This window comes from Hipposideros armiger, unplaced genomic scaffold (genome assembly GCF_001890085.2).
Source record: "Hipposideros armiger isolate ML-2016 unplaced genomic scaffold, ASM189008v1 scaffold_967, whole genome shotgun sequence".
NCBI classification, from domain to species: Eukaryota; Metazoa; Chordata; class Mammalia; order Chiroptera; family Hipposideridae; genus Hipposideros; species Hipposideros armiger.
This window is the reverse complement of record NW_017732317.1, coordinates 318,099-342,881: the sequence shown is the minus strand read 5'-3', so window position 1 is coordinate 342,881 and position 24,783 is coordinate 318,099. Positions and strand designations below refer to the sequence as shown.

General features: G+C 44.7%; 1 protein-coding gene across 17 annotated transcripts in view; it reads right to left on the bottom strand.

The window, feature by feature from the left end:
- Positions 1–2,670: 2,670 nt before the first annotated feature.
- The window catches only part of WNK2 (WNK lysine deficient protein kinase 2), a 119,454-nt gene continuing 97,341 nt past the window's right edge, over positions 2,671–24,783 (bottom strand). For 14 of the 17 annotated variants that reach the window (XM_019630959.1, XM_019630963.1, XM_019630966.1 and 11 more), the window contains 4 exons: positions 24,081–24,125; positions 22,474–22,733; positions 5,635–5,746; positions 2,671–2,859 (listed from right to left, as the gene is read on the bottom strand). In XM_019630959.1, coding sequence (XP_019486504.1) covers positions 2,834–2,859; positions 5,635–5,746; positions 22,474–22,733; positions 24,081–24,125 — 443 coding nt within the window. In that variant the 3' untranslated portion in view covers positions 2,671–2,833. The remainder of the gene's footprint in view (positions 2,860–5,634; positions 5,747–22,473; positions 22,734–24,080; positions 24,126–24,783) is intronic. The other 3 variants (XM_019630961.1, XM_019630965.1, XM_019630971.1) reach the window with 1 other exon arrangement.

Here is a 24,783-nt window from a genome sequence, read left to right as displayed (position 1 = left end):
CCAGCCCTCTAATAAGATGAGCATTTCAGAGTTAAAGCTGTTCAAACAACATATCATAGCAGAAACGGGAGGAGAATGGGCTGTGGGGAGCCCTCCAGGACAAAATGAATGGAGACTACAGCTGCAGCAGGCAGAGCCCTGGACAAACCTGGATGATCCCTGTCCCGGTGGGTCCTTTGCATTCTCGAAATCCAATAAGTAGCAATGAATACCCACTGCTGTCTTCTACCCACAGGCAGAGCTTGACCTTTGGCCACAATTTATTGTGCAGCAGTTGTGGTCATTGATGACTGTTCCGGGAGGTGCAGGATAGGAAAGATGCCCTCAAGTTTTGCCCCTGGGAGGCTTAAAGCCAAGCGTGACAACGCGACAAAGGAGATGTACTCACGAGACCCCTCTGGGGATCTGGTCAGAGGGTCCTGCTGGAATTTTTGCAGCAGAGAGCTGCAGGTAGGTGAGCAGCAGCAGCAAGGGGCAGAGGTGGGGCTAGTGAGCCATGTCCCTGTAGCCAAGTCTCAAGCAGGGGGACACATCTGGTGGGTGAGGTAAACAGCAGAGAGCCTTGGATTCTGAGACAGGGATTGGGACTTATGCTAGGGGCTCTGGAGGCTGGGTGTGCAGGAACCCCCCACCACTCACCCCCGTCCCCCAGGGTGACAGGCATGCTCATCACCAGCACTGGCCTGTCCCTCCACCTGTGCTGATCAGCCCTGACATGCAGAACTTCTAGAGGGCCATGCCCCTTTGCAAAGAGAACACAACCCACGGCTCCAAGTGGGGGTGGGGAAGGCTTTGCTACTGGGGATCCCAGGAGCTAAGAAGTGCAGACTGGCTCCTGCTCCGAAGGCAATTGGTGCTGGGGGAGCGAGTAAGCTCTCAGCCGTGCTATGGTGTAAACAGGTATCTCTGCCCTTGCAATTTTTACCATTAGTTCATGTACTATTCTTACCATTTTGCCACTACTATTTTTTTTTTTAAGATTTTATTGGGGAATTGGGGGAAGTCACAGCGTTGAGGAATCGGGGAAGGGGAACAGACAAGTTGCTGTCCTTTTGTTCTTCAGTCTAGTTGTGGAGGACGTTGCTTCACTGGTCCATGTTGGTATTGTGATCTTTGCGCTCTTCCTGGCTTAGGCATATTGGTCGCCGGCCATTGGATGGCTGCTCATGGCGGCTCATGGCAGCTCACGCCGGCTGCCAGCCACTCACGGTAGCTTACGGCAGCCCATTGCAGCGGAGGCTGCAGTCTACGCCATCGCCAGCGACTCACGGCAGCCCAGCTCCAGGTCGAGCTGTTGCTCACTATCTTAGCTGTAGAGGACACAGCGTCACTGGCCCATGTAGGATCCAAACCGGCGGCCCTGCTGCTCAGAGCTCGCACTCCAAACCAACTCTTAACCAATGAGCCACTCGGCCAGCCCCACTAATTACTATCTTAAGATCCATTTTTACCATTAGCACCTGTACTATTACTTGCTTAAAAGGAATGATTTAAATAAATTTGCTGTCCGAAAAGGTAAGCTGCATCACTACCGTTAGTAAAAATGCAGGAACAGGAGCCACCGTGACAAACCAAACAGAATGAAAACACAGGACAGCGTCAAGTCTGGCGGCACACTTGCTCCTCTGCTTTATCGGAGCAGAGAAGGGGTGGGAAGCTCGCGAAGTGTGTCTGCTGGAGAGAAATGAGATGGGCAGCCCTGTGCACTGTCACCATGCCGCACCTGCCCACCCCCACACTGACACCACACACACCCGCCCTCAGGTGGATGCCATGTCTGCAAGCCCTCCCACTGCACCCGTAAGTCCCCAGAGAAGCCTTGGGAGGCAGGAAACCCGTGCTGCTCTGCTTTCATCAGCCAGGTGGACAGGAGTTGAGTTTCAGGAACTGACATTTTGTTGTGATGAACATAAATGTCTGGGGACACTCGTGACAGCTGTAGTATCATATGCAGCATCTGTGGGCTCCGACGGTGATACGCCCCAAGTGCTATCCCCATCCCATATGCGTCACCACGGAAGCACTCAGTTGCCATGGGAAACCAATAAAAACAAAGATGCACTTCCCCACCCCATGCAGGTGAGCCCCGAGTTATAGCCCTGTCCCCAGGTCCCAGTGTGAGCCCGTCTCTGTGGGCCAGGCTGTGAGGCCACCACCCACATTTCTGGAGAAAGGGACATTTCAGGCCACTGTGAATGCCTCCGTGTACCCGGGGGTGGTGATGTGCCTCCAAGTGACACGGAACAGGGGAGCCAGAGGGTCGGCAAAATGGAGCTGTGTGCAAATGTCCATGTCTGTGCAGGCCAGGAAGCCATCACCAGAGATGGGCACTGCAGAAAACGGGCACTGCCCTGGGCCTGCAGGGCCAGGCCACCTGCCATCGTGGACTCGGCTACTTGTCCGAGGTGGGACCATGAGTCACCTGTCTGATCTATCCCGCTGCCATCTGATTCGAGGACCCCAAGCTAACAGGTGCACTGTAAGGTGCCCTGTAAACTGCAAATGTTGATCACCACTCCCAGGAGCCCCTTGGCTGTTGGCACTCCAGAGGGCCCGCTGCATGGTCCCCAGAGTTTTTCCAGCACCCCTCACCTGATCACTGCTGTTATCAGGCCACCTGCCTATTTGGGGGCCACTGGAAAAGAGTTTGAAAAACCAAAGTCCTTTTTCCCCCAAAATATTTTTTATTCTTGCATTACATTTGTGTTTCCAATTGTGAATAAAAAATGCTTAGAAAGTGTTTACAAAACAGTGAACTGACACGAGGCGTGGACTCGCTTCTCTGCGTGACGACACAAGGCCTGGCGTCTGGGTCAGGTCAGCCTGCCTGGGCTCAGTCGGGCTTCTCACTCTCAGAATCTAGAAGACAAAACCGCCACAGCTCATTACAGGCCCTACACAGTTGCACTAGGCCCTGGAAGGTGGAGAAGTGACACCAAAGCAGTCACATTCTTCAGGGGGTCGGGGAGCCTGACCACAACCTGCACACTGTGCAGAGGGACCCAGGCCGCCTCCACCCTCTGGCTCCCTTCCACACTGACCACCTGCCCAAATCAGACAGGGCCTCCTGGGAGGCAACAGGGGCAAGTTGCCTCTGGCTCATGAGCACAGCAACCCCAAGATGTCCCAGCCTCTACCCAATGTCAGCACTGAGATGAGGCACCAAATGCAGCTGGGGGGTCCCCATCCTTCCACAAGCAGAGGCACAAAACCTGACTGCATCTTGGTGGGCGTGTAGGACCAGCAGACTGGGGCAACCACCCCAACTGAGCAGAGCAGGAGGTGCTGTGCCCCCCAGCTTGAGTACGTGCAGGAGCACAAGCCACTGAGCATGAGGCCATCAAGGGCGGCCTGTCAGGAACACATGCTGAACCCCAGGAGGGGTGGCAAGGACACTCCCCAAACCCACACCTGCGCCATGACCCTGTGCCTGCAGGACAGCAGAGTCCCTTGCATGACCCTCAGGTGGCCACAACTCCACATCCTCTCACAAGACCTAGAACCTGACGCCTCCTGACACTTCATCCACAGAGTCACGAAACTCAGCTTTCTGGAAGACAGCCAACGAAGACAGGGGTTGGGGACACTGTTTAGTTGACCATGAGACTCACTATCTGTGGGGCAGAGTCTACCCCACGTCTAAATGCAGTTCAGGGTGAGTGGCTGAAAGCAGAGTGAACAGGCCAAGCCAGGCCCGAAGCTGGCAGAGGCCGGCTGACCTCTGGGCCCAGGTCACACCCAGCAGGCACTGTGTGCACAAGACGGGGTCCCTCCTGACACCTCACTTTCAGCCCGAGCCCAGTGGCGCAGCGTCCACCACACCCGGCTCCCACCGGCAAGATGGCACCCACTGCCGGCCCTCCCACCCAGCTACCCTCTCCTATCAGGGGGCTGAGGCTGGCTGGTTCAGCTTTTACATGGACAGAGAATAAGAAAAATATGTTGTTTCACACTGTTTTCAAGCAAAAATGTTTATTTTTCTCCTTCATATATACAATCTCTTGGGGATTCCATGCCACTGACCTTTCGTGTACGAGGCCAAAACTCCACACCTCAACTTGGTGCGGGGTGGGGAGTAGGAGAGGGTGGCTTCCACCGCCCTCAGACACCAGACACGACAAGGGACCATGGGGCACCTCACAGGACAGAATCTCTTACTACAGCATCGCGCCCTGGCAGAAGATTCTGTGTAATTGCCTAGAAAATTCAATTCTAACTGAATTGATGGAATAATCAATTTAAACCAAAATAAGTTAGCCAGTTCTACTGAGGTCCCAAAGCACAGCAAAATGCTACAATTCACAGCCAGGCAGCCTGGCCAGCTGCTTCCCCTCAGGGAGTGGGACACATCCTGGCCAGTGACGAGCAGGGCCTGCAGCTCCCACTGGGGGCTGTCTGGTGCCTGTCTAGGATGAGTCCCACTGATGTCTCCAGGGGAGGAATACCCCGCCCCTGGCAGGGCAGCCTTGGTGTTTGGTGAGCAGTCTGGGGCCCAGGGGTAGGCGGGCTAGCCTGTGAACGTGTGGTAGATCAAGACACAGGAGGCCACAGGCCTCAGTGAAGATGATGGAAAAGGAAGGAGGGCCAGCAAGAGGGTGGGCTGGATCCCGGAGACAAAGGGGCCATGCTGTCACTGCAGGGTGGAGGCCTGCTATGACACATACACTCACCTTCCCCACCTCATAGCAGCCCTGCCTGGCTTTTGGTCCTGAGGGTGTGTCTGCTCACCTAGTGGTTCCACACAGCCCAACATAGCTGCTAGTTCATTACTAGCAATGCATGACCCAGGAACGATACATTATGGGTGGCTTGCTGGCAGTGCCCTCAGAGCTGCAGTTGAGGGTGTGTGTCCATCTGTCTGCTACCAGTGACACAGAGCCCAGAGAGACCTCCTGTTCTGAGCAGGAGTCAGAGCTCCCCTCCATTTGCAATTCTTCAATATTCAATGTCACTAGTTCAATTTGTTTTTTAAAAAAGCCACTTACAACAGAAAACTAAAGATGAGACTTTAGCTTCAGATTTGTAAACCATTTATATCTCTGCAACTTAACGGGAAATAGTTACCAATGCACAATCCAATTGTAAATGAAATAAATACACCTTTTCCAAATATATGATTTTTGTAAACATCTCTCCATCAGGGAACGGAAAAGCTGGAATTCAAGGGCACTGTAATTCTGCACGGTGATTACAATGTTCTAACCATAGATTCAAGTACAGGAAGTGGGTGTCAAGTCTGTGAGACCTAAGGGGAAATGGGGTCTGCAGCAATAAGGGAGCAAGGGTCCTCACACTGACCCTTTCACTGGCCACCCTCAGGAAGGCAGGGCAAAACTCAGAGGCCAAACCACAACTGGGATCCTCTGGGCTGTTCAATTCAGCGCATTGCATCTGGCAAGTGCTTAGAGAGCTATGTGATCCGCAACCTAGGGCCAGGCATGCAAACCGCAGGCAGTGGTAAGAACATGGCGAGCATGGGACCGCCTGCTGCACCCAAGTCTGACCCCCAGGCAGGGCTCTGGCTGCCCGCCTGGGCTGCCCAGGGACCCCAGACAACTGGAACTGGGAGCAGGCTTCTGTACTGGCCCAGAGGCAGTGCACAGGGCGAGGCTGAGAGGCCAGAGAGGGCAGTACCTGGCATGGGCATGGGCAGGGTCAGGGCAGTTCCGGGAATGACCGTGGTGGGTAGAGGGCCAGGTGCCAGGGCCAGACAAGGTGTCCCCACTGCTGCTCGAGGTGCGTTCATCTACAAGACAAGAAGAGGAGGACACATGTAGCTGCAATCAGTTGCAACCCCCAGTGGCCCCCAAAGTTTCTCTATCCTCAGAAGAGAGTGTCACAGGACCTGCCATGGGGTGCCTTCTAGCAGCTAACACCAGAGTAACCGCGTGGGGCCAGGAGGCAGAGGCAACTTTTCCGTGCTCCTCAAATCTTCAGCCTGGCTACCTCTGGGTCACACGCCTCTGCTGTCCACAGGCCAGAGCAGGCCCTGTGGGGCCTGACCCCTGAGGGCACAGTGAAAGACCACATACCCCAACCCAAAGGCCTCCTGTTTGGTCAGTGCCATTATGGGAGGCCCAGAGCAGCTGGGGGTTGTGAATGGCATGTGCCCAGAGCTTGGGGGGACAGCTCCTCTGCTTTCCACACCCCAGAGAAGCAGCACTGGGTGCTGCAGTGAGCAATAACAGTTAGTGAGGCTAGCAGGGCCGTGACACAGAAACCTAAGGAGAATGCTGCAAGAAAGGAGACCAACAAACTTCAGACTCCCTAGACAAAATGTTGGCATATCTAATCCAGCAACTAAAAACAGATACCTAGTGGGGTTTGCCCAGGAGTACAATGCTGCTGTCCCAGTGGAAATCGCTGCACCTCACTCCAGCTACACCCCTCGGGAGAAACCCACATGGTATTCTCCACAGATGCAGGGAGGGCGCCTGAGGAATGCCACAGTTCAAGGAAGGCACAGCAGCCGAAGGCCAGAGGCGCCTCCTCCCTCCTAGAAGGGGCTCTGCTGAACCCTAAGCTAATCCTGTGCAGATGAGAAATGCCAAATGCACTTCCCCATAATCCCCCTGCTCCTAGTCACCATGCATGGGAAGTCCCAGCCCAGGCAAGGAAAGGAATGGAGGCAAAGACTGGAAAAAAAAGTAAAACCATCTTTATTTACAGATGACAAGGTTGTATATGGAGAAAACCCAAAATAATGAACAAACCAATTTCTAAAACTAACAAGCAAATTTAGCAAGATTACAGGATATAAGGAAAAGAACACAACCATATTTCTATATGCTAACACACAATTGGAGAATGAAAATTTAAAACAATACAATTTACAATTGTATTAAAAAACATCCACTACCTAGAGAAACATTTAATGAAATATGTGTAACACCTTTACACTGAAAACTACAAAATTTTGCTGAGATAAAATAAAAAGGACATGAACAGAAACATCAGGTTCATAGGAACACTCAATGCTGTTAATATGTCATATCTCAGCCAGTTGAACAAAAGACCCAATAAAATCCCAGCAGGTTATTTTGTACAAATTAACAGGCTACTTCTAAAATGTATATGGAAATATTAAGGACCTAGAAAAAAATTCTTGAAGAAGATCAATGCTACAGGTCTTACATGATCAGACATTAAACTTAATATAAAGCTACAGTGATTAAGAGGGTCTAGTACTGTCATAAGGATAAAAGAATGGCTTGATGGGATAAAACAGTGAGTTCAGAAATGGGTCTACACATATATAACCACATGATAAATGTCTGTGAAAAGGAAGGTGCTGGAACAACCAGATATGCATACAGGAAAAAAAATTTGACCCCTACATCAAACTATACACAAAAGTTAATTTGAGGTGGCTTACAGGCCTGATTACAACAGTTAAAACTATGAAACTTCTAGAACAAACATAGGAGAATACCTTCCTGGTCTTGGAAGAGGCAAAGATTCCTTAGGTAGGATAAAACAATTATAGAACATAAAAAATTTGATAAACTGTACCTCAACAAAATTAAAACTTCTTCCATTTCACTTCCACCATTAAGAAAATGAAAAGCTTTTCTACAGCAATCACCAACCAAGGTGTCTGCAAAAGGCTGGCTGGTAAGAGGTTAATGGATACCTTGCAGGCCCTCCACTGACCTACCTTAGAGAATTTGGCCTCTTAGTACAAAATGCACTATGCAGAGCAGGCAGCTAAGAGAATACAGAAAGCAAACCTGGAAATACTAGTAGAGGACACATTGTTTGAGTTGTTTGAGCAAGAGAGACAGTGTGAACTCTGATCACTGGACTAATTTAAAATCAGCCATGATAGAAAACGATCTAAAGTCTAGTTGAACAGAACCCCTATAACTAAGGATATAAAGAACAAGCCACACTGAGACTGGTAGGAGGGGCAGAGACGTGGAATGGGCTGGCCCCACACCTCCATGTGGCAGCTAAGAATCTGGAGATATCTGAGCTGCGGAAATCCCCCACCGGAGGAGCAAAGGACCCAGCCCCACACTGGCTTCCCCAGGCCAGAGTACTGGTGCTGGGAAGAGGAGCCCCCACAACATCTGGCTGTGAAAAACATTGGGGATTCCAACCATCCGGGTGAGATGAAAAGGCTGCAGGAAACCCAGATGTCCTTTTAAAGGGCCCATGCACAGATTCACTTGCTTGTAGGCACTCACCCTGGGCTCCAGTGGAGGTGCAGTGACTAGTGAGGTGTCAGAGATATACGAGGAGAGACTGAATTGTGTGTCTTCAAGGTGAGGACAGGAGGGACAGTCATCATTTTCCCTGTGTAGAGTCCTTCTCCCATGCAGCCGGCGCCATCTTTCCTGTGTTGAGCCCTCCCCCACAGGCCAAATATGAATCTGCACTGGCCTGGTGACTCCCTGGGACCCCACCACACCCAACTCATGCAATGCCAAAGGCACTTTCTCAGCAAGCAGCCAGCCCCACCAACATTGCACTCTTTCTTGGACAACTCTTGGGGGTCCATGGGCCCCAGGTGGGCAGCCATTGGCCTCGGTGTGCTCTGAGACTTTCGCTGAGTAGCTCCAAGCTCAGCACTGGCACCAAACCAAAATCTACATTAACCTGGTGAACACCATTCATCCCACCCTGGTGACTCCCTGAGATCCTGCCTCAAGCAACTCACATGCCGCAAGAGACTCTATAACCAGCTGAGCTTTATGGGAGTGGGCAGGTGGCAGCAGACCTCTGGGTACCCTGGGCTTTTTGCAGAGCTACCCCAGGCAAGGTACTAGTGGCAGCCCTTCTGGGTTTTCAGTGTGGTCTCTCCCACACACCGCCAGTTCTAGCACAGTCATCAACCAATCACAGATCTCTTAGTAGCTCCTACCAGGTAGTCCCATCTGGTCACAGGCAGTGGCTGACCAGGGCCTGCACTGGAGCCCCTCCAAAAAAGGCCCAGAGCCAACATACCTGGAGGTTGGCTTCAGACCACAGCAGAGCACCACCCAATTAGCCCCACAAGTAACACACCCAAAGGACCGTCTCAATAGGCTCCAGAGCCCACTAGGGTGAATCCGGCTCCATAGGGTAAGCCTCCCACAACAGCAGCTCATAAGCTGTGGATGTGGCCAAACCTGATAGGCAGTCAGCCTGAGGGTCAATACCACCCACTGACATGCCAACAGCAGTCAAGGTAAGTGTAATAGGAGGGCACACAAAACCCACACAAGAGAAACTCCTGGGATACCTGATGCACGTGACTAGGAAGACATGTCACTGGGCCCCACAGGGCACCTACTACATAAGGCCACCTGGCCAAAACTGGGAGACGGAATAGATCTTCCTATTACATAGAAACAAACACAGAGAGGCAGCCAAAATGAGAAAACAAAGAAATACATCCCAAATGAAAGAACAGGAGAAAAATCCAGAAAAAGAACTAAAAGAAATGGAGGCAAGCAACCTACCAGATACACAGTTCAAAATAATAGTTATAAGAATGCTCAAGGGACTTAGTGGGAACTTCAACAAATAGATAGTAAGGATAAAAAAGGACACAGAAACCATAATAAAGAGCCAGCCAGTAAAGAATACCATAACTGAAATGAAGAATACACTATTAATAGAAGAAATCACCAGCAGACTAGAGGAAGCAGAGAATCGAATCAGGGAATTGGGATATTAGGTAGAAGAAAACACCCAATCAGAACAGCAAAAAGAAAAAAGAATCCAAAAAAATGAGAATAGTTCAAGAGACCTTGGGACAACATCAAGCATTCCAATATTTGCATCATAGGGGTACCAGAAGGAGAAGATAGAGAGCAAGGGATCGAGAGCCCATCTGAAGAAACAATGACTGAAAACTTTCCTAACCTAGCAAAGGATATGGATATATAAGCCCAATAAGCACAGAGTCCCAAACAAGATGAACCCAAACAGGCCCACACCAAGACACATTATAATTAAAATGGCGAAGGTTAAAGACAAAGAGTGAATCCTAAAAGCAGCAAGAGAAAGACAACTAGTTACTTACAAGGGAGCCTCCATAAGACTCTCAGCTGATTTCTCAACAGAAACTTTGCAGGTCACAAGGGATTGGCATCAAATATTCAAAGTGATAAAAATCAAGGACCTACAACCAAAATTACTCTATCTAGCAAGGCTATCATTTAAAATTGAAGGAGATGATAAAAAAAAGTCCCAGACAAGAAACGCTAAAGGAGTTCATCACCACCAAACCAGTATTATAAGAAATGTTAGCGGGACTTCTTTAAGATGAAAAATAAATAAAAAGTATGAATAATAAAATGGCAATAACAACATATCTATCAACAATTACTTTAAATGTAAATGGGTTAAATGCTTCAATCAAAAGATAGGGTAGCTGAACGAATAAGAAAACAAGACCATTACATTTGCTGCCTATAAAATACTCACTTCAGATCAAAAGACAGACACAGCCTGAAAGTAAAGGGATGGAAAAAGATACTTCATGAAAATGGAAATGAAATAAAAAAAGCTGGGGCAGCAATAATTATACCAGACAAATTAGACTTTAAAACAAAAGCTATAACACGAGATAAAGAAGGACCCAGTAATTCCACTTTGGGGTATTTATCTGAAGAAACCCAAAATGCTGCTTTGAAAGGATGTGCGCATCCATATGTTTATTGCAGCATTGTTTACAATGGCCAAGAGGCAGCCTGGGTTTCTGTCGATGGATAAAGAAGAGGTGGTACATATATACAATGGAATATTGCTCGGCCATGGAAGGGAATGGATTCTCACCATCGGGGGTGGCATGGATGGACCTGGAGGGTATTGTGCTGAGTGTCAGACACAGAAAGAGAGATGCAATGCGATTTTGCTTATCTGTGGAATCTAACAGAAACAAACTCATAGATACAGAGAACATTTTGATGGTTGCCAGATGGGAGGGGGGTTAAGGATGGGTGAAAAGAGTGAAGGGATTAGGAAGTACAAATTGGTTGTTACACAGTAATCCTGGGGATGTAGGGCATAGCGTAAGGAATATAGTCAATAATATTGTAATAACTATGTATGGTGTCAATAGGTACTAGATTTATCAGGTTGATAGATGGGAGAGGGTGTGGGGGGCAGGGTGAAAAAGGTGAAGAGATTAAGAAGTACAAATTGGTAGTTACAAATTAGTCATAGGGATGTCAAGTAAAGCATAGGGAATATAGTCAATAATATGGTAATAACTATGTATAGTGCCAGGTGGGTACTAGACTAGTCAGGGGGAGACACTTCTTAAATTATATAAATGCCTAACCACAATGCTGTACACCTGAAATTAATATAAAATAATATTGAACGTCAACTGTAATTGAAAAATTAAAAATAACAAATGTGTGAAATTTATAGTAAACAAGTCTTCAGAACAAAGAAGCTGATTGTTTAAAAGTAAATAAATAAAAAATAAGGATATAGAAAGAAAGAATGGGAAACCATGCGCCATGTAAATAATAACCCAACACAAGCTAACATACTTATAGCAATTTCAGACAAAGTAGATTTAAAGGCAAAGGTCATAATTTCATAATGTTAAAAAAAGTTCAACTTACAAGTCAGACATGGTAAACCTAAATTTGAATATACTAATAACATAGTTTCAAAATATATAAAGCAAAAATCAACAGATCTACTTTAAAGAATACACAAACCTGCAACCCTAATGGAAAAATTTTAAATTCCTCTTTCAATAACTGATAAAATATGCATAAAGACAGAGAAACTCCTTAAGAGTGATATCAGCAAAATGGAGTAGGCAGTTCCAAACTTCCATCCTTCCACAGAAACATTGAAAAAACAACCAGAAACAGTCAGAACTAACTTTATCAGAACTCCAGAAAACAGCTAAAGGTTTATGGCAATCAAGTAGAAGTAAAAGGCAAATAAAGTAAAGAGCAAATTTTAAAAAGTAGGAAAGCACTACGGTATTTTTACTGGTCTTGGGCCACCCACTCCCTGGCTTTACAGCTGTCTTGAAGAAGGCAGCTGGCATTCCCAGTGTGGTACCCTGTTCTGGCGGGAGCAGAGATGATCTTACTCACAAATTATTTTGTATGTCTCTCCTAACTTGTCTGGGGGCCACCTGAAGAACTGACACAAAGTGTACATCTCTGTCTGGCCAAATCTGGAACTCTCTCAGGGAAGAAAAGTGGTATGTACTGTTCAAAAATATGGTAAGGCAATCGAAAAATCCACAGTTACCTGGGGCCAAATATTATGATTGAGACATACATAGACTGCCTAAAGCCAGGGTAGAAAAGCATGACAGAAAATTTCTTTGAGAAATTAGGGCATTTAAAAGTGCTGTGTACTAGGGAATTGAGAAAGCCATGTGCATGCCCAGAGCAGGATGCATGTTCAGAAAAGGCTTGAGAAGACCCTAAGCTTTCACTACCGGTCTCAATGCAAGCAAGAAGTAAAAGCTTAGGCAAATTGAGCTCCTGGTGTTCGAGAAAATCTCAGTCAAAACAGTGGTTGAGGGCCGGCCGAGTGGCGCGATGGTTAAGAACTGGCTTGGGACGCCAGAGGGCCCCGGTTCGGATCCCACATATGAGGGCCAGTGACACTGCCCTCCACAGCTAAGATGCTGAACAATAGCTCAACCTGGAGCTGGGCTGCCGTGAGTCGCCGGCGACGGCGTGGGCTGCAGTCCCTGTGGCAGTGGGTTGCCATGGGCTACCGTATGTAGCCAGCAGCCAGCGTGAGCGGCCAGCAGCCGCAGTGAGTGGCCGTCCAGAAACCGGCGACTGATCTGCCTCGCCCGGGAAGAACACAATGATGGTGCCAACTTGGGCCAGTGAAACAATATCCTCCACAACTAGACTGAAGACCAAAATGACAGCAACTTGTCTGTTCCCCTTCCCCAATTCCCCAGCACTATTCCCATCCCCCCAATTCCCCAATTAAAAAAAAAATCTTAAACAAAAAAAAACAGTGGTTGAACATAAGCTAAGCCTTCAACAAACAAAACCAGCAAATACTGGGGAAAAGGAGAATCTGATTTCCAGAGCTACTACTTACAATAGTCAAATGTCTAGTTTTCAACAAGAAATCACAAATCATCCAAACAAACAGGAGAGTATGGAGGATACAAAAGAAAAAAATACCAGAAACTGTTCCTGAGGAAGCCTAGACTTTGGACTTACAAAATAAAGACTTTAAATCAGCTGTCTTAAATATGTTCAAAGAGCTAAAGGAAATTATGGACAAAAAGGAAACCAGGAAAATTATAGATGAACATCATAAAATATCAATAAAGAGATGGAAATTATATGAAAAACCAAATAGAAATATTAGAACTGAAAAATATAACTGACATTTAAAATTCCACAAGAGGGGCTCAACAGCAGATATAAGCAGGCAGAATAAATAATCAGTCAAATTGAAACCATACAATTGAAATTACGAAATCTCAAGTCTGGGAAGCAGAAAGAAAAAAAGAATGAAGAAAAGTATACTGAGCCTAAGTGATCTGTGGGACACTGGTAAGCAGTCCAATATATGCATTATGGGCAACTGAGAAGGAGAAGAGAATGATGGGAAAGAAAAAATACTTGAAGCACAAAAAGAAAAGACTATCAACCAAGAATCTACATCTAATGAAATGATCCCTCAAGAATGAAGGAGAAATTAAGTTTCTTGGATAAACAAAAACTAAGATAGGTTGTTACTAAAAGACCTGCCCTATAAGAAATGCTAAAGGGAGTCCTTCAAACTGAAATGTAAAAATAATAGGTAGTAACTCAGAGCCATATGAAGAAATAAAAAAGGTAATTACATAGGTAAACACATTGTAGTTTTGGTTTTAATCACTTATTTCCCCTATATAATTTAAAAGGCAGGGCTGGTTCGATTCCCACATGGGCCCGAGCTGAGCTGCCAACAGGTGGCACGATGGCTTAGCTGGTGAGAGTAGGCGTTCCTAACAACAAGGTTTCCGGTTCAACTCCCACATGGGATGGTGAGCTGTGCCCACCCACAACTAAGATTGAACACGGCACCTTGAGCTGAGTGGCTGTGAGCTGCCATCCCGGCGGCCGGATGGCGACTGGACTTAGAGCTGAGCTAGCTGAGCCCTCCACAACTAAGACTGAAGGACAACAACTTGGCTGTTCCCCTTCCCCAATTCCCCAACACTGTTTCCCTTCCCCAATTCCCCAATAAAATCTTTAAAAATAAATAAATAAATAAATAGCAAATGCAATAAACAATAATTACAAATCTATGATAATGTGCACACAACATATAAAATTTCAACCTGTGACAAAAACAATACAAAGGAGGAGGGATGGAGATGTATAGGAACAGAGTGATTATATACTATTGAAACAAAGTTGGTATTATTCAAACTAGGTTGTTATAAGTATAAGATGTTAATTGTAATGCCCAAGGCAACCAATAAGAAAATAACTTATACAGAAAAGAGAAAGGGAATCAAAATTATACACTACAAAAAAAACCCCAAACATTTTTTAAAAGCAATAATGGCGGAACTGAGTAATAAAAATCTATGAAACATACAAAAAACTGTTAGACGGCAGAAATCCTTCCTTATCCACAATCACTTTAAATGTAAGTGGATTAAACTCTCCAATTAATAAGCAGAGACTGGCAGAATGGATAAAAACCTTGGTTGATCTACATGTTATTTGTAAGAGACTCGCTTTAGATACAAAGACACAAAGAGGTTAAAAGGATAGAAAAAGAGAGCTGGGTGGCTATTTTATTATCAGACAAAATACATTCTAAGTCATAGGAAGGTTACAAGAGACAAAGAAGGGCATTTTATATATATATATATATATATATATATATATATATATATATATATAAATTGATGCATCAAGATGTAACAATTATAAATATATTCACACCTAACAACCAAGCCCCAAATTATATGATGTACACACAGAGAAAACTGAAGAGAGAAACAGACAATTCTACATTAAGGGTTGCAGACTTCAATATTTCACTCTCAATAAAGAACAGAACAGCCAGACAGATCAACAAGGAAAGAAAGGACCTGTACACCATCATAAGCCAATTAGCTCTAACAAACATTTACAGAATACTCCCACCTAACAACAGCAGAATACACATTCTTTTCAAGTGCACATGAAACAGTATCCAGAACAGGTCATATGTTAGGTCACAAAACAAGTCTTAATAAATTTTAAAAGATAGAAATCATACAAAGTATCTTTTCTAACACAATAAATAAAATTAGAAATCAATAACAAAAAGAAAACTAGAAAACTGACATATGTGCAGAAATTAACCCACTCTTAACCAAAGGGTCAAAAAAGTAATTACAAGGGAAATTAGAAAATACTTTGGGACAAACAAAAAGGAAAACACAACACATCTAAATTTGCGATAAAGAAAAAGAAATTCTCAGGGAAATTTATAGCTGTAAATACCCACATTAAAAAAGAAGAATGATCTTAAATCAATAACCTAACTATATAACATAATAAAAATAAACAAAATAAAAAATAGAAAAACCAGAGAGAAAAATCAGTGAAACCAAAAGTTAGTTCTTTGAAAGGATCAACAAATTGACAAAGTTTTAGCTAGTATACTGGTTAACTTACATGAAATAGAAAAATTTCTAGGACCACACAAACTACCAGAGCTGACTCAAAAAGAAACAGAAAATATGAATAGAGCTATATAACAATAGTGAGATTGAATTAGTAATAAAAAAAACTCTCAACAAAGAAAAGCCCAGGACCAGATGACTGCAATGGTGAATTCTACCAAACATTTAAAGAAGAAAAAGTGCCAATCCTTCTCAAACTCTTCTAAAAAGTTGAAGAGGTGGGAACACTTCCTAACTCATTCCATGTGGCAAGCATTATCCTGATATCAAAGATAGATAAACACATCACAAGAAAAGAAATTACAGACTAATACCCCTAATGAATACTGATATCAAATTCTCGATAAAACATTAGCAAAACGAATTCAATAGCATATTAGAAGGAGTAGCACCATGAGTAGGTGGGATTTATCACAGGAATGCAAAGGTAGTTTAACATATGAAAATCAATGTGATACACCACTAATAAAATGAAGGATTGGAAAACATATGATGTCCTCAATTAATGCAGAAAAAGCATTTGACAAAATCCAACACTCTTTCAAATGATAAAAGCATTCAACAAAGTATAAATAAAACAGAACTTCCTCAATACGATAAAGGCCAAATATATAAAAAACCCATAGTTAACATTATACTCAATTGTGAAAGACTGAAAGCATTTCCTCTCAAATCAGGACTAAGACAAGGATCCTTGCTTTTGCCACTTCTATTCAATATAGTATTAGAAATTCTAGCCAGAAAAATTAGGCAATAATAATAATAATAATAATAATAATAACAACAACAACATTAAAGTCAACCATACTGGAAAGCAAGAAGTAACATGATCTGTGTTCAGAGGTGACATCATATTATATGTAGATATCCTTAAAAAAATATCCACCAAAAAAACCCCAAACGCCTGTTAGAGTTAATGCATGATGTTAGCAAAATTGCAGGATACAAAGTCAGTTGTATTTCTATACATTAATAATGAACAATCTGAACAGAAAATTAAGAAAAAAATTGCATTTACAATACTATAAAAAAAGAATAAAATACTTAGGAATAAATTTAAGGAGTTGAAAGACAAGCACACTGAAAACTACAAAACATCATTAAAAAAAATTAAAGAAGACATAAGCAAATGGAAAGACATCTCATGTTCATGGATTGGAAGATTTAGTATTGTTAATATGTCAATACTCCCAAAGTGATATATAGATTCAATGCAATCACTATTAAAGTCTCAATGGCATTTTTTCAAGAAATAAAAAGTCCATCCTAAATTTCATTAAGATTTTCAAAGGACCTCCAGTAACCAAAACAATCTTGAAAAAGAAAAACAAAGTTGTAGGACTCACACTTCCTGGTTTTAAAACTTACCACAAAGCTACAGAAATAAAAACAGTATGATATTGGCAAAAGGACATACAGAACGATGGACTAGAATAGAGTATACAGAAATAAACGTTTGCAGATACGTTCAATTGATTTTCAACAAGGGTGCCAAGACCACTCAATGGGGAAAGGACAGTCTTTTCAACAAATGCTACTAGGAAAACATGCAAAAGAATGAAGCTAAACCCTTACCTAACTCCATATACAAAAATTAACTCAAAGTAGGTAAAAGTGCTAAGAAAATAAGAGCTAAAATTATTAAACTCTTAGAAGGAATTATAAGGGAAAAGCTTCATGACATTGGATTTGGCAATGATTTTTTGGATATGACACCTAAGACAGAGGCAACAAAAGAAAAAAATAGATAATTGGTCATCATAAGAGTAAAAAGGGAACCCATAAAATGGGAGCAAATAATATATCTGATAAGAGATTAATAATAAAGAACTCCTACAATTGAACAACCACAAAAAACAATGCCATTCAAAAGTGGGCAAAGGACTTGAATTGTTATTTTTCCAAAGAAGATGTACAAATGAAAATATGTCAACATCACTAATCATTATATGAATGCAAATCAAAGCTACAACGAGATACACATTCACACCCATTAGGATGGCTACTATTAAAAAAAAAATAGACAACAAAAAGTATTGGCAAAAATGAGGAGAAACTGAAACCTTTGTGTACTGTTGATGGGAATATAAAATGGTGTAGCCCTGTGGAAAACAGTTTGGCAATTCCTCAAAAAATTAAAAATAGAATGACCACGGGCCAGTTGAGTGGTGCGTTGGTTAAGAGCTGGCTTGGGACACCAGCTCTGAGCAGCAAGGCCCTGGTTTGGATCCCACATGAGGGTGAGTGATGGTGTGTCTTCTACAGCTAAGATGGTGAACAACAGCTCGACCGGAGCTGGGCTGCTGTGAGTCGCCGACCACGGCATAGGCTGCAGCCCCTGCTGCAGTGGGCTGCCATAAGCTACCGTGTGTACCGTGTGTAGCTGGCAGCCAGCGTGAGCGGCCGGCAGCTGGTGTGAGCTGCCCAGAGCTGCCATGAGTGGCCGTCCAGTGGCCGGCAACCGATCTGCCTCACCCGGGAAGAATGCAATGATAATACCAACATGGGCCAGTGAAGCGATGTCCTCCACAACTAGACTGAAGAACAAAAGGCTAGCAACTTGTCTGTTCCCCTTCCCCGATTCCCCAATGCTGTTCCCCTCCCCCAATTCACCAATAAAATCTTAAAAAAATAAATAAATAAAATAGAATGACCACATGATCCAGCGATTCCACTGCTGGGTATATACCCAAGAGAATTGAAATCAGGGTTTCAAAAAGATATCGGTACACCCACGTTCATAGCAACATTATTCACAATAGCTAAACCCAAGTGTCCATGGATGAATGAATGGATAAACAAAATATGGCACACACACAAGGAATATTATTCAGCTTTTAAAAGGAAGGAAACTGACACATAGAACCTTGAGGACATTATGCTAGATGAAGTCAGCCAGTTATAGAAAAACAAATGTTGTATGACTCCACTTATATGAGGACCTAGAGTAGTCAAATTCAGAGACAGTAAGTCCAATAGCGGTTGCCAGGGGCTGGGGCATAGGGTGGGGTGGGGTGCGTAGGGAGTTACCTTTCAATGAGTGTACAGAGTTTTAGTTATGCAAGATAAAAAAATTCTGGAGCTGGATGGTGGTGATGATTGAACACAATATTAATGTACTTAATGCTACAGAACTGGCATTTAAAAATGGTTAAGATGGCAAATTTTATGTTATGTGTTACTTTAGCACAATAAAAAAAATGGGAAAAAAAGAATGAACTTTTAAAACATGCTACAACACAGATGTACCTTGAAAACATTATGTTAAGTGAAATAAGCCAGATAGGAAAGAACAAATACTATATGATTCCACTTATATGAGGTACCTAGATAGTCAAACTCCTACAGACAGAAAGTGGAATACAAGTTAACGAACTGGACAGCCAGAGTTGCAAGAGGGAGGGAACTGGACAGTCATTCCTTGATGAGTAGTTTCTAATTGGGATGATGAAAAAGTTCTATATATGGATAAGTGGTGATGGATGCACAGCACTGTGAATATAGTGGGTTGTTGGAAAAGTCATGACACATGTTTGCAACAGATGGCACTAGTTCATTTTTGGAAGTACTAGAGTCATTCGCATCTTTGTTATTGGTATGTCATTTGTCAGCTGACAGTTCTAGCTTCATTCTAAAAAAAAATTGAGCAATTTGGCTGAGCTTTGGAGATTTTACAACAAGTTGAAGATGGAAGACCAAACTGCATTTTTGCCATATTTTCCTGTTTTACTTCCATAAAGGGAAGAACGCGCGTCAAGCTTGTGAAAAGTTGCATCAAGTTTACAGTGACAATGCTCTACAAGAACTTCAGTGCCAATGACGGTTCACGAAATTCCACGCTGGTGATTTTGATCTCAATGACGTTCCTCGGTCAGGGAGGCCCACCGAGGTTGATGACAACAAAATAAAGGCATTGATCGAGTCAAACCCATGTTACACGACACAAGTGATTGCAGAAACATTGAACATCCATCATTCAAGCTTTCACAACCACCTGAAGAAGCTGGGATATGTACACAAACTCGATATTTGGGTTCCGCATGAACTCAAAGAAGTTCATTTGATGGCGCGTATAAACATCTGCAATATGGTCATTAAACGTGAGGAAAACAATCCTTCTTTGAAGCGACTGATAACTGGTGATGAGAAGTGGATTGTTTACAACAATGTGATGTGCTAACGGTCTTGGTCCCCATGTGATGATTTGCCTCAAACAACATCAGAAGCAGACATTCATCAGAGAAAGGTTATGCTCTCAGTGTGGTGAGATTTTAAAGGTGTCGTGTTTTTCGAGCTCCTACCAAGGAACCAAACAATCAATTCAAATGTGTACTGTCGGCAATTAGACAGTTTGAACGAATCCATCATCCAGAAATGTCTAGAGCTTGTTAATTGTAAAAGAGTTGTGTTTCATCGCCAACGCGAGACCACACACAGGTTTGATCACCTGTCAAAAATTATTGGAGCTTGGATGGGATGTGTTGCCACGTCCACCATACTCGCCTGACCTTGCACTGTCAGACTTCCACTTGTTTCACTCTCTTCAAAACTCCTTGCGTGGCATAACGTTCAATTGACATGAGGCTGTAAATCAGCACCTTGTTCAGTTTTTCACAAATAAAGACAGGTCCTTCTATGAACAAGGAATTATAAAGCTCACTGAAAGATGGCAAAAGGTTATCAAACAAAATGGGCAATATATCACTGATTGATATTTGTTCTTTTTATAAATAAATGACCTTTGAAAAACATAGACAAAATACGTCATGACTTTTCCAACAACCCAATACTTAATGCTATTGAATTATACACTTAAAATGATTAAAATGGTAAATCTTATGTTCTATAGATTTACCACAAAACAAACAAACAAACAAACAAACAAAAACTTTAGTAAGAATCCCAGCCATCTGAACAACAGGATCAGCAGGACTGACAGATGGAGCATGGCCCAGCACAGGCTGAGAGCCGGTGTGGGGGGTCCAGGCAGCAGAGCTGACCCAAGCCTGCCCAGGGTTCAGGCACTGATTCCACAGGGCCTTGGGGCCATGTGGAGGATTCTCAACTTTGTTGCAGAATAAAGGAGAATGGACCTGAGTTAGACTGATGAAGGGGTAGCTGTCAGGAGGGGCTGCAGTCATTCCAAAGAGAAATAGGGTAGGTTCAGACTGGGAATGTGGGTGTGAGAGGGAATAAAGAGGCTGACTTCAGACAGCCATGGAGCAGTGAACCAAGATTGACAAGTTTGATCAAAAAGCCAGTCCCGGCAAATTTTAACAAGCTGAAAACACTCAAAATTTGTTCTCTTGTCACAGTGCAATTAGGCTAATAAAAGTAATAAAAAGATCACGAGGAAATTAATAACTACATTACTTAGAATCATAGTGGAAATTGCAAAACATTTTGAACTGAAGGTCAAAGAAAATACCATGTAACAATACATTTGGGAAGCAGGTAGAACCACTAGAGGGAATTTTATAGCCTGAAGCCTGCAGTATGAAAGAAGAAAGGCTGGAAATCAATAAAATGCACATCTCAGGAAACTTTCTAGAACAAAAAAGTAACCCTTTGGGCCGGCCAAGTGGCGTATTGGTTAAGAGCTGGCTTGGGACGCCAGAGGGCCCCGGTTCAGATCCCACATATGAGGGCCGGTGACACTGCTCTATACAGCTAAGATGCTGAACAACAGCTCAACCTGGAGCTGGGCTGCCGTGAGTCGCCGGCGATGGTGTAAGCTGCAGTCACTGCTGCAGTGGGTTGCCATGGGCTACCATGTGTAGCCAGCAGCCAGCGTGAGTGGCCAAACAGCCGCCATGAGCAGCCGTCCAGAAGCCGGCGACTGATCTGCCTCTCCCGGGAACAGAGCAACGGTGGTGCCAACTTAGGCCAGTGAAGCAACGTCCTCCACAACTAGACTGAAGAACAAAAGGACAGCAACTTGTCTGTTCCCCTTCCCCCAATTCCCCAGCGCTGTTCCCATCCCCCAATTCCCCAATAAAAATCTTAAAAAAAAAAGTAACCCAAAGGTAGGAGGAAAGAAATAATAAAAGAAATTAATGAAATATACAATAAAGAATATCATCAAAACCAAAATGAGTTCCTTGAAGAAGCTAATAAATTTTATAAACTCCTAAAGAGACTACGTAAGAAGAGAGCCCACACATGCAGAAAACACCAACATCAGGAATGAAAAATTAGACATCACTGCAAATCCTGCAAACTGTGAAAAAAGATATTATGAACTTGAAAACTTAGATAAATTTAGAGATGTACCAATTGCTAGAAAAGGAGAACTGCACAGAAAGAGGAGCGCAACATGGTACTAAAACTATAAAAGAAATTGAATCCATAAAGAAAACCTTACCCTCAAGGGATGGACAGATGGGTGAGAAAAACGGCAAAATGTCAACCACAATGTACAGGTAGTGGGTATCAGATAGTGGGTTCACTGCAGAATTTTCAACTCCTCTGTATGTTTGGAATTTTTCAAAATAAAAGGTCATAGGGGAACCTTCTCACACTCAAAAAAAACAAAAACAAACCTCCCAGGCAAGATGGTCTCACCAGTGAACTTTGATAAACATTTCAGGAAGAAATAACGGTCTTGTAAAAATTCCTCCAGAAGACTGAAAAAGAGAAAATACTCCTTCACGTAGGTTTGAAGTTGGCAGTCCTGACACAGAAACGCATCACACGACAAAACCTAAGGCAGCAGCCCCTGGCTTCCGCTCTACGTGGTCTTGGCACACCTGAGCTAAAGCCCAACAAGGGGTGGCCGTGGGTGCTGCTGCTCTGCTGAGATCTGGGGTTGCAGCCTCGCTCCCTCCCTGTCCCTGACCCCGCCATGCCCCACTTACGGCCTGCACCTCGCCAGGGCCTGGGGGCCAGCCTGCCATGGCCTCCATGTCATGCAGCTTCTGCGTCTGCTTCAGCTGGTTGAGCGATGGCTTTAGCTGAGCAGCCCCCACTGTCTTGCTGGTCCAGTCGTCCACCAGCTTGTGAAGGTCATCAGTGAAAGTGCCTTTCTTGTTGTTGCTGTTGTTCACCTGAGCCTGGACGTGCAGGGCGGGTGGGGGACCTGGCTCGGGGCCTGGGACCAGGCTGCTGGTGGAGGACCCTGGGGAGGCACATACAGGCCAGCATTGGTGACACCGCCCGCCAGCACCATGGCCAACTTGCAATCATTTGCACAATGGTCTCGCTTAGGCCAGGCAACACCTTGCTTCAGGAGATGGTCTGCACTGAGGGGACCATGTGCCAGCTTTAGACACAGTGGAGTACTTGCACAAGCCACAGGGAACTGGGCCTCATAGCCAGGCACGGGAACAGGACCCAGCGGCATCACTCAGCATCCACCCTGTGCCCATACCGCTCGGGCCCACTAGGCCCCAGTGAGAGCGCTCAGGAAGGCTGGCACAGACTGGGCTAAACTCTTCAGGCCCCTGCACTCTTAGCTCTAACACGAGGATCAGAGGGGTCAATGCTTTGAGCTCAGCACACAGCAGCTCCCGCTGTTCTTCCAGTGGAGGGAAAATGATGGCAATAGGTTAGGACACTGGCGTTCCTATGAATTTAAAGGCCCTGGAGATTTGGAACTTAAGACACAGGAACTGCACCCAGGCAGAGCTGGGAGGGCCAGATGCCGGGGAGGCCTACGGCTGAGACTCAGAGAGGGACCAGGACGAGTGCACTCGCCACTTCACTGAAAGAGTTGTTTTCAATGACCAAAATAGGATGTTTGACTTTTTAAAAAACTGTGTCCCCCCCCTCCCTCCAACACATAATTCCTGGTTGGCAATTTTGAATAAGCCAATTTTTAAATGTTCTGCATTAAAAAAGCAATAACCTAATGACCATCTCTTCAAACAAGCCATTGCAAAATGTAGTCTACTTTAGTGGCTAGCAACGACAAAGCACAGACACAAACCGTTAAACGTTAGTGATGAGATTCTACACATACAGAGGTATAGCTACATGAACATTTCAGCCAGAAAAGAAAAAAGGAAAAAAACAAAAAAAGGCACGAGATGAGAGCAGTGGGCGGCCCAGGTGGACTGATACCCATTTTGTCCCGGCATCTCTCCTCGGGGGTGGGGGTGGGGGTGAAAGGGGTAGGGGCGCACTCATCTTTAGCACTTGAAGGAAACACTCATCCCTATGGTTTTGGAAAAGGAGCCAATTAACGATTGGTAATGTGTATCATTCCGGACAAGCAGAGCCTGTTTAGATATGAACTGGTGAGAATGCACAAAGTCTAGGGGACACAAAGGGGCACCTGCAGGGGGCTGTCCCACCAGGTGGAGACCAGGCGGTGACCATGGAGGGTGGGCACAGAGCAGGCCCACAGCTGCCTGCCCGCTGGCCCGCGGCTCCAGGCCTGGCCGCAGAAGCCTTGATGTGCACTAGCCACAATAAAGCCCATGCAATGGAGAGCGGACAAGGGGTAAAGAAACCCGATAATTACGACTGCTGTGCTCTTTGCCTAGACAGAGACGCTTCAAGGCAGACCCTGCAAGGGAAAAAGAAACGACACAAGACCACAGGATTAGGCAGGACAGCACACACGGGGACAAGCCACCACACTTTAAGCAAAAGTCATTAGTGTGCGAGGAGGAGCACAGGCCAGCAGTTCAGAGAAGGGACCAGCCACCAGGGCTCACTGCATCCCCGAGTCAATGTGCAATTCACACGAGTTTCGCCGAGGGGTGGAGGTGCAGGACCAAGCCCCAAGCTTCAGATAGAAGTATGTGTGTCTCTAGAAGCATAGTCATAAAAAAAATTAATAATAATAATAAAAAATTTTAAAAAAAGAAAGAAAACAAAACCAAACAAAAAAAAGGTAAAGCATACAGCTTGGCTTTAAAATGGCTTCAGGGAGCCTCACTGGTTGAGGCAGGAAACCCCACTGAAGTCAGCCAGGAGTGTGCTTACTAGAGCAGGGCCTGACTCTGCCTGGCCAAGAGGCCCATGAGAGGGTTTCCAAGTGCAAAAAGATACATTGTTTTGCAGGTTTGAGGCCAATCCTGGATCTCGGACAGCTGCCCTGACCAGGACAGTGGTGGGTGTCAAGGAGGAAATACAAGGGGTCCTGGCTAGGGAGGTAGGAGGCTGAGCTGACCTGATTCCCTGCTACACTCAGTCTCATCCGGTACTCCCTGTCCACCAGG